A 10,739-nucleotide genomic window follows, 5' to 3' on the forward strand; every position below is an offset into this window, starting at 1 on the left:
TTAAGCCATTGTCATATTATTGGACACTAAAACCATGCAAGATAACGGTAATTTTACTTTGTGATCTTTAGATACCTAGAAGTAATTTTTTCTGAGAACTGAAGAAAACATAATTAATACTTTCAGGTGTCACTAATAAGATGAAATTAGGCAATTACTGAAAGCTTAAAGCAATGCTGATATTAGCCAATATCATCAGTCACGGGTGAAACACATGTGAAAGCCCTGAGTTTTGAGAATTGATGTACCCTTCCTAGTACAAATCACACATTCTAATGCAGTTTGAATTATTAGCAGCTGTTGGAGGCAGTTGGAAATACAAGGCCTTTGGTCTTTAGCCTCCACTATCTCCAAGATATGGCAATATTTGTCAGCCTCTCCCTGTCTCGTCATAATATATTGTAGAACTAGCATTGAGTGTCAGAAGTGTTTTACTCCAAACACCAGACACTATTAGTACAGCAGCAAGAAACAGCATGTTAGGTACATGAAAAGGCATTATTAAAGCAGAGCAGTCAAAACCAAACTTGGTGCATCCTGTATTTTATAAATATCTGTGCAAGAATTCCAGTAGAACATGTACGATGAATTAAAATACAGAAAAGTATGTTGAGGCAGCATGAAATCCAAGGTGATTAACTGTGTTCTTTTTTGTCCATGGTCTCCTACAGCTCTGTCCTCAGTACTGGCCAGAAAATGGAGTCCACCGGCATGGTCCTATTCAGGTGGAGTTTGTATCAGCTGACTTAGAAGAAGATATCATCAGCCGGATATTCCGAATTTATAATGCAGCCAGAGTAAGGATCTTATTTGCAAAACAATCTCAGTGGATAAGTTGGGTCTACTCAAATCATAAAAATGAGAGCTAAACTCACATAGAAGCATTTTCATTTTTCTGCTTATTTATTTGAAAGCAATGGTGCAATACTGTGTCACACCACAACCACAGAGGGAAAAAAGCCTTCTATGTATAAGTAAAAAATACTTTAATATTTATCTCAAGTGTGTTAAATGCAAATTAAATAAATGCAGTATTCAGATTGTATGATAGCCAAAAAATGCTGAAATCGGCGCTGTTTTCAATAGCTGGAAATTAGCCATCCTGTATATTTGTATCCTGTGTTAGGTGAAGAAACCTGCACACCAATACTATTCATGTTTTTCAATAGCAATCCAAGCCTCTTAGTGAAGATCCTGTCCCACTAAACACTCTTCATAACATGTAACCACTTCAGAAGGGCAAGCAGTTTGCTCTCATATCCAGCTTTTATGCTCCCAAAAAGTTGACAGAAGACTAAACAAGGCATGTCTTTCAAGCTGAGTGGAAAAAAGATTCCACCATTGACCAGGTATCTGTTCCCATCCAGGGAGCCTTTGCAATGGACTCATACCAACCACCAAAATGCTGTAGTTAGGAATAAGCAGCACTCCCTTCTGAAAAAAATCAAGAACTTTCCTGGGACCTGGTAGCTCGCTGGACAGGGAAAGATACCAAAAACATGTTAATATCCAAACAGGGAAGCAGACTGTAAAGCTTCAAGTATTTCTTTAATACTGTTAAGGCCTGGCATTTGCGGTAAACGTGGCAGTGTGAAAAACACAGCCTCTAGCAGTATTAATGTGACCTTCAGCAGGCACTGGGTATGGCTGATCTGCTTTGGGAAGAGGGGCCGTCAGCTGAGAGAAACTGGACAGAAAATCAGTAGATTCCAGACTTTGACATAAAGCACACAAAACCAATTGGAGAGCACATCTAATGCCACATCCAGTTTGGTTTCTTCCCATATTGTGTTAATCTTACATCCTCTCTATTAACTCTTACTCTAGCGAATAAAATACAGTGTCAAGGTTTCTGTGTGTTGCTCATTTTAAGCGTGGCACTAAAATGCCCTCACTTTGCACAGAAGTGGCAAACTCTAGACTACAAAACCAGTTTTCATGTGCATGTTTATTATGCCCTTTTCAAAGGAATGTAGTTTTCTGCCACTATCACTAGTTCTATGCTTCTTTTTTATTTTAAATCACCATAAAGCAACTGTTCAGTAACGTTTCACCAGAGGGGTTCTGACTGCTGCAGTAGAACACAATAAAATAAAATGTAGTTAGATATTTTTTATAAGCCAGAAACATCTGAGGGTTCCATTTGGTTTTTTTAATGTTTCCTGCTTCAAAATATCTGGAGAGGTTTTGACCTTTCTTGTAAAAAAGGACAGAAACACATAAACATTCTTTAAAATACTGAAGCTTATATATAAAAACAGTATATAATTGAAGTTATGTTGCAGCTCTGTCTTACCAACCAAGTTCCTCCTATCATATTAATTATTTGCTTGATCGTGCAGATGCACTATTGCTATATTTTAGCCTATTGTCTGTTTAAAAACTCTTGTTCTAAAAACTCCATTGGAAATTAAACGTCATAAATCCTCAAGAGCAGTCGAAATTACATTAGCAGTTTTTCAGCAGTCGTCTGCTTGAACAACTTCCCTCGCTGATGCAAATATCTAAACTAGGTGCCAAAAAAAATACTGTTACTTTTCCTGCTTTTGTCCGGATCTCTACAGCCCCAGGACGGCTATCGGATGGTGCAGCAGTTCCAGTTCCTGGGATGGCCCATGTACAGGGACACTCCGGTTTCTAAACGCTCCTTCTTGAAGCTCATCCGTCAGGTGGATAAGTGGCAGGAGGAATACAACGGGGGAGAGGGACGCACGGTTGTACATTGCTTGTGAGTACTGGAAACGGAAGAGAGAAATAAGGGAATACTGTCACAGAATTCGTGCCAGGCTTTAAAAGATTTGTGAAGAGGTGAAGAGGCATCTATCTAATCTGGAACTGAATAAATAATACAACTGCTCATTTAAAAGCTTTGAATGCAAGAGGAATTGTGTAATTTTAATGTAGACTCATGAGTTTCCCCATCTGTCCTTTGTTAGAGCCCTATGAAAAGATGATGGGTTCGAGTTAACTCTATTTTATATAAAAATGTCCAGTGACTCTTGCAAATGGGAAAGTTGCATATTTATTCACAGTAAATCAAAAATGTGCTTTCAGAACAATGTACCTTTTATTTCTGCGATAAGGACCATAGAAATAAGTGGGTTTGGAGGGGTGATTCATTTTCCAGGCATAAAGCACAGAAGTAAAAGTGGTGTGATAGACCAGTTACGATGATCCTGTAATTGCCTTACCTTTCTCTAATAATGGTATATAATTTTGTCCTCCTGTGACTTTGTGCTCCGCTGATGCAGACTCTCATCCACTCTGCCACCATCCTTCTTTTGATACAGTTTAATACTTGTGCATGCTTTTGACCTCAGAAGTAGCTGATCTTTTGAGGCTGAGTCTTCAGGGGTTGAAGTTGTACTCATCTTCCTCTAAACATCTGTTTAAAGGTGTTGCCATGATGGAGAAGGGACCTGCTAACAGGAAATCCATGTTTAGAAGTTGGAACCCTGTGTCAGAACGATGGAGGAAAATCTAAGAGTATATTAATAATTCCCACTATCACTGACCTTGAACAAGTCATTGCTCTTCAGTTTCCCCATCTGTAGTATGGGGATAATAATACTTTCATCAAAGGAGCATTGTGCAGTGTGATTAATTAATGTTTTGAGATCTTTAGCTGAAAAGACCCTTTTGAAGTGCAAATTACTGTTATCTCTGAGGTGGCTGATGATATTAAATAGTTGTACAACATCACACATGCGTCACTTCCAGGCAGTAAAGAAAGAAAAAGCTCTAATATAATCCTTTTAAATGACTTTATTTTAATTAAAATTCTCAAACAGTCCTACAATATCAGGCACTGTTTTGGCAGCAGAGAGCATTCTTTTCATAGTGCCTGGATGTGACAGATGTGCAACGTTGTATCTTCCTTTGAAAATCAACCATTTGCAAAGCTTGTTTGAAAGGCCTGCTACCTAACTAGTCTGCACTCTGGTAATTATTAAGGTTTATTATTTTCAGTGAAGCACAGCCTAAAGATTCTGATTAGAATAAGTGTAGAAATAATGGGGTTTCCAGAAAGAAAGAGATTCTCTTGAAGATTAAAAATAACCAGGGATAAAGTATTATTAAATACTGTATTTGATCACGTATATGAACATTTGTGCCTGGCTTCTTTGTCAGCAATTCGCTTCGGGTTCTCATCCTCTGATCACTGTGGTTGGAGGAGGAATACATCTGCCTTTAGCAGCAGGTCTTGCCAGGCAGCCAGCGCCTCTTTCTGCTAAGATCATCAGCCAGGGGGACATTGCAGCACCACCCAGTGCCATTCCGAGTGCAGCCACCAGCACTCCCACAAATGAGACTTCTGGTGCTTTGGCAGTTCCTCCGAAATGCCTTTGTGTCCAGGAGGAGAGCATCAGAATCTGGAATAAAAGAACTCAAAGATTCGCTTTCTCTGTGGCATTTCCAGGCCTGATGCTCATTGCAGCCCTGTGTGTTTACAGTGCAAAGCAGTGTTGAACTGAAACTAAAAGTACTCCTTCCTTATTTTAGCATCCTTTTTGTGCTGTCTCCAGTGTTCACTGAAGGGTGGTGCAAGACTCAGCCGTTCAATTCCCTCCAGGCTGTCAGCCTGCTGACTTCTGAATCATAGCTTTGAGATCTTTCAGCATGCTGATGCCAATTAAAAATCATGTTTTGCCTAGAGTTTGGCAGCCTTTGGGGCCAGAAATGTTCTGTGGCTTCTCCCTGCTGGAGCTCATGCCTTCTGGAGCCATCCCTGTTGCTGTACAAGCTTGTGACACAGAGTCCATTGTAACTGAGCCATTTTTATCACTTTCACTGCAGGAATGGAGGTGGCCGCAGTGGGACATTTTGTGCAATCAGTATTGTTTGTGAAATGCTTCGACATCAGAGGGCTGTTGACGTATTCCATGCTGTGAAGACACTGAGGAATAATAAGCCCAACATGGTGGACCTTCTGGTATGAGCTTTTTAACTGCACCATTAAATAGAAAATGTTCTTTTTCTCAGAAGAGTCAGTAAGATTTCCAGGATTTGCAGTGGGAGTTGTTCACAAAGCAAGCAAGTCATTTTCAAAGGGGATAATGAAGTCACTTCACTTGTAAGAGTATTTTTACACTGCTTTCTTCCCAAGGAGACTTTGTCTCTGTTCGTTTGAATTTTTTAAATGTTTTAAACTTTCAGATGAACATCCTTATTAATTTTCTTTTCTAGCAGGCTGAACCAAGTGGAGAGCAGCCCTTGCATGGTAGAAATAATAGTTATGTAAAATTAAATGCCAGATTTTCAAATTATATATTTTATAAATAGCTTAATCACCTAATATTTATCAAAGCCATGAATTTCAGTTTGACATCCAGAATATTGCATTTAATTATGGTTGCTCTATCTCATAGAAAGATTAAAGAAGTTCAGAAACAAGGGGCCATGTGCAATTATTTTCCTAGAGAGTGTTTTATGAGCTTTTTTCCTAAATGGAGAACTGCTGAAGTGCCAGCTGCTCTGCCAGAAGAGCTGCAGAACAGCTTAAACCAGCAGGTTCTTACACTCCAGTGTGTAGTTTTGTACTTGGAGATGGGTGTAGCGTGATGCCCTGTTCTGAAGCCTGGGCTATAAAAGACACTTTTACAACATCCTGCTGCAGAGGTGGCTGCTTAAGAGGCAGCTGCATTTGATTTAATATCACAGGCAGGAGGAGGCAGCATCTGGGCACTTTCAGGGATGTTAACCCAATCTGAGCCAATTTTGCAGGCTCTGGTTAAAGTTGGGGTCATTTCAGTGACTTTTCTATAGCATGCCCAGGTGAGGCAGGAGACATCTTGCTGAGCTGGTCCAACTTCTTGTAATTTTAGGAGAGGATCCCCTCAGGTGATCTGAGTGTGACACACACACTGGAGAACAGGCAGAAAAAGCAAGGCTTTCACACACAGTGAAGGCAGGTAGGGAGGGGTACCACCTCCCCACCACATGGACGGCTGTGCTTCCTCTCTCCTGTGGGAGAATGGCTCCCACCACATCCCCCATCACACTGCTCTCTCCTTGCCTGCCTCTGAAGTCCCAAACGCTCTCCTTGGCCATGCACATGGAAGAAGGCCAGATGTTGTCAGCTGTGCAAAGCAAGGAGGGAGTTCACAAGCAGCCCCTCAGGGCCATGAGCCAGCAGTGTGGAACCGAGAGTCTTGTATCAGTGAGAAACTATCAAACTTCACTGTGGTGGGAGGGAGCAGCTTGGTTGGCGTCTTCTCCTCTAGTTTATATTCTCAGGAGGAGGATCACCATGCTGAGAACCATACATTTTTATTTCCTAGATATTAAGAAAAATGTCTCACTACTTCATTCAGGTAGTATAGTTCAGACAAGAATTTGGCAGGCCTGCTGTTCTCCGTTCTCCTAGAGCCTAAGTCCACAGAGCTCACTGATGTCTTATTCATTTATTTTATAGAAATAAAAAGAAAATTACCAGTGTAGATGTACAGTTAAAAAAAATGTTTCCTATAAATTCCCATTTGTGGCAGTTCTTCGGGCAGTTTGTCAGGCAGTTGTCTCCATTTTTCACCAGAGAATTTTTTTTAATCTAAAAAGCTAAATGTATTATTTTAGATATAAAAGTACCTTTTAGTAAATTGAGAGTGGTATTGGGAATGTCTGGAAGGCATAGAAAGGCCTTGTAGGGCCTTTTTTTATTAGGAAATTTCAAAGCACTTGTGAAGGAGGTCGGTGTTGTTTTCCTTATTTTAACAGACAGGAATAAAGGCAAGGAACAACCAGGATTTTTCCCATTATCACATAATGCACTGACTGAGCAGAGTTAAAATGGCATCTCTCCAGTTGTGGTCTGCCACCTCATAGGAACAAATACTTGAATTAGCCAGCTTTCAGTTTCCATGTAGATTGCTTCACAGTAAGGGGAATTGGGACACTTGAGTTATTTTCCTGATGTTGTTACTGACTTTATCCCTTATGACCTTTCTTATATTATGTGTCTTTGCCTCAGTTTCTGTATTGGAAAAAGAAGAACAGTAATATTCGTCTACCTTGTAAAATTTTATGGTAAAAGATTAAATGCTCAAAATCATGACAGTATTTCACAAAAATAGTTTTAAGACTGCTTTATCAATACATATCATGCACTTTCTGACTAGATAAAAGGCAGTCTTTACCATCCATACTTAGAGATTCGTCTCTTAATTTCACTGCAACCTTTGGTTTTCCTCCAAGTGTGAAAATATGAATGCCACATCCCTACAGCATGGAAATCTATGAATTTTTTCAGCTATCATACGAAGATAACACAGGATATTGCAAAATATCTATTATGGAATGCCCAAAGCATTTGGTGATAAATATTATTTGGCTTACCCACAGGTGTCCTAGAAAATAAATTTAAATATAACCTCTAGGAAGCTAGATAGTCTAAAGAGACTTTTAATATCCACCATCAAATGAGTAATAAAAATGTACAAAGGACACTAGTGAGTGAACACAGTGGGAAATAAGATATGTCTGCTCTTTAAGACAGGTATTCAGTTTACTGAAAATGACAGTTATTCTGCTGGATCAGTAAATCAGCATAAAATGAGCATGGAAGAGTGGAAATGGATGAGTGGCTGATCTCTTGTTTTGATCTGTTATGTAGTTATAGAACAATTTCCATTTATTTAGAAACATATGTGCAATAAAAGCAGAAAGGGAATTTACATAATACTCTGTTCTTTCCTTTCTTCTTTTTTTTATTCTTTTCTTTTGAAGAGGACACAAGCGGTTTATGGAACCTTGCAGGACTTTAAACCCTCACATACAACTCACACATCACTTAGGTTATATGTGCACCTAAGACTCATTTTCTTATGTGACATTTCTCAACAAAAAACTTTGAAATGCTCCATGCTTGTTAATAGCTTTTTTATTTTATTAGTAGTATATGGTCTTTTGCATGTTAAGTGGACTCTCTTCTCAGCTAAAATTTGACACAAAAGTACAGGCCAAAAGATTTAATCCTTTAAAATGTTTCCGTCAGTGAAAAGAGAATATATCTAAAGATCTTAACTGCTTGTGATGTTGGGCAGGGCTGAGTGCTGTCAGCTCGTTAAAACTGTTGTTGTTCCTAAACGGCAGTGTGCTTTATTAATTGAGTAGAGTGCATAAGCAAAAGAGGCATTTCAGTAACAGAAATAGTCATAAAACTGGCAGGTGTTTCCAAATTGGATTTTCAGAAGCCTGAGCCCTTAGATTCAGGGAACCTGCACCTACTATTTCTTTCAGCTTTTTTTTCCATTTAAATATTTGTAGTATTCTTAAGTATTGCAAGAATGGAGACAGGAGAGGGATATGTATGCCCATAAAACTGGGACGTCATCAGTGACTGCACCATTTAAAAGTTTCAGAGTGGACAAAGGTCAGTCAAAAACACCTGTCCTCTCCATTCCACTGAAGACATGAAAGGCACCAAGTCATGTCCCTTTGTCCCCGAAGATGCAGATAGGGTTTGCACCCCTCGGGAAGGGGATTTCCCTGGGACTGGCTCTGCTTCCAAGCAGTTACAAATAAAACCAGCAGGTCTGTGTTCGAAGTACAGGGCTCGCACCTGAAAACTTAGCCTGGGTAACAGGAGAACTGTTAAGAGCCTAACTTCAACATCACTGTCAGTTGCTAAAAATTAATTGGAATTATTCCGATTGATTTAGCTCAGGCCCCATCTCACAAGGCTATTGCACAGTCTTGTGGGTTAGATCTGGCTGCAGATAGAGGACCAACAGTAAGCAAGCAACTCTTGCCCTGAAAAGTAGTGAGTGCCTGAATGACAATAAAATAAAAGTTGCAGTCTGGGAAGTACTAAACACTGGGTTTATTTTAAGATAAACATTTCCAGGGAGGAATTTCTATACCTCCAATTCTCATAAAGTGCTACATGAGCATTTGACAGATGACAGAAGGGTTGCAAGTCAATTTGCTTATGTGCTGTCAACTTTTTTCATATAAGTGTATTAGAACAGCTAAATACTCATCTAACACGAGCAGTACCATAAGTTACTATATGTGTAGTATCTATTGTCTGGTTAATATAAAGACTTTCTTATCTGAACATAAATTGGATTTGCAAACTGGTTCCCTCTGACAACAGCTGATAGTAAATAATTATAACAGGAGAGAAATATTGACCCCTTTAATTAAGTTCCTTCAATAACTGACTTTGTGGTTTTCTTTTGATTTTTCAGGATCAATACAAATTCTGCTACGAAGTGGCGTTAGAATACTTGAATTCCGGCTGATTGTCTAAACAGCACAGACAAAGCTCCTCCTTTCACCACCACAAACAAAGCAAGTCACTTCATGATGTCTGTGTAAATGAGATGAAGACTTCTCAGTGTTAATGCTTCTACTGCTTTGTATAATTGGCTCTTTTTAAGAGCCCCAGAAGATGTTTATAAAACCGCTTGCACTGCCCGATTCCCACTCTGAAGCCGCTGCTTGGCACCCCTGTGAGCCTACACCAAACCACGTGGCAATCCTTGAACACCGTATTCATACTCAGCCATTGATGTGGTGAAGCAGCATAGTCCTCTGGTAAATAAGAGAGCACAATTATATTCTTATGAAGGAATTTGTACTTTTTCTGTTACATTTCGTTGCCTGTGATTCTCAGTTATTGTCACAGCCTAGTGTACATTTCTGTTCTGTGGAGAATGCTGTCTGGCATTTTGATAATATATTATTTTAGTTATATTTGTATTCTAACACATGCATAATAAATGAATCATATGTAGCTTATCTGAACTAACAGAAAGACATGTACCAAATCATGATAATTTTGTTGAGTTGTAATTTCTATCCACTTTGTACCATTTCAGAGAGAGAATCTTGATAGAAATGCAGTTAGAAAATGCAAAAGACAGGATGCTCAGATTAATATATCCAAAGCTTTTTCATTTGTTTATATTGTAAATATTTTTTGATTTCATCAAATTATTTATTCATTAAAATGATTTTTTTTGGTGAAGCACAGTGAGTGACAATCATTTTTATTAAGCCCTGGAAATGCTTACTGTATGATAGTGTAAACATTTGTTTACCTTGTATGGATTCTCAGCTCAATAAATAATTACATACATGATAAAATTTTGTTTAATTTAATATCGCTTGGCATCTGAGTGCCTCCAAATAAGCCTCTTTTCTAGATTAAATCTAGTAAATACTGAGCTACGTCCAGTAGGTGTTTATTGTGTGATCCAGTGTTGATCCAGCCCATAGTGAGGTCATAGAATCATAGAATGGTTTGGGTTGGAACGGACCTTAAAGATCCTCTTGTTCCAACCCCCCTACCATAGACTGGACACCTTTCAGTAGACTAGGTTGCTCAAAGCCCCATCCAGCCTGGCCTTGAACACTTTAGGGATCAGGGCATCCACAGCTTCGCTGGGCAACCTGTTCCATTGCCTCACCCCTCTCAAAGTGAGAAATTCGTCCTAATTTCTAATCTAAATCAGCCTTTTCTCAGTTTTAATCCATTCCCTCTTGTCCTGTCACTACAACCGCTTGTAGAAAGTCCATCTCCATCTTTCTTGTAGGCTCCCTTCAGCTACTGGAGGGTTGCAATTAGGTCACCCTGAAGCCTTCTCTTCCCCAGGCTCAAAAAAACCAAATTCTCTCAGCCTTTGCTGGGATCCCTGGAACTGGATGCAGCTCACTGGAGTGGAGTAAGATATGCAGTGCCAGTAGGAGTATGTGAAAGAGGTGAATTGTATGCTTAAAAATGGGCTTGCACAAAT

The 10,739-nt window shown here is 39.3% G+C and overlaps 1 protein-coding gene across 10 annotated transcripts in view; it reads left to right on the forward strand.

Moving 5' to 3' along the window:
• The window catches only part of PTPRM (protein tyrosine phosphatase receptor type M), a 442,084-nt gene extending 432,023 nt beyond the window's left edge, over positions 1 to 10,061 (forward strand). For all 10 annotated transcript variants that reach the window (XM_040065094.2, XM_040065165.2, XM_040065318.2 and 7 more), the window contains 4 exons: positions 672 to 797; positions 2,565 to 2,728; positions 4,798 to 4,933; positions 9,189 to 10,061. In XM_040065094.2, coding sequence (XP_039921028.1) covers positions 672 to 797; positions 2,565 to 2,728; positions 4,798 to 4,933; positions 9,189 to 9,242 — 480 coding nt within the window. In that variant the 3' untranslated portion in view covers positions 9,243 to 10,061. The remainder of the gene's footprint in view (positions 1 to 671; positions 798 to 2,564; positions 2,729 to 4,797; positions 4,934 to 9,188) is intronic.
• Positions 10,062 to 10,739: the final 678 nt, after the last annotated feature.

The sequence above is a fragment of the Hirundo rustica genome, chromosome 1, assembly GCF_015227805.2.
Source record: "Hirundo rustica isolate bHirRus1 chromosome 1, bHirRus1.pri.v3, whole genome shotgun sequence".
Classification (NCBI taxonomy): Eukaryota; Metazoa; Chordata; class Aves; order Passeriformes; family Hirundinidae; genus Hirundo; species Hirundo rustica.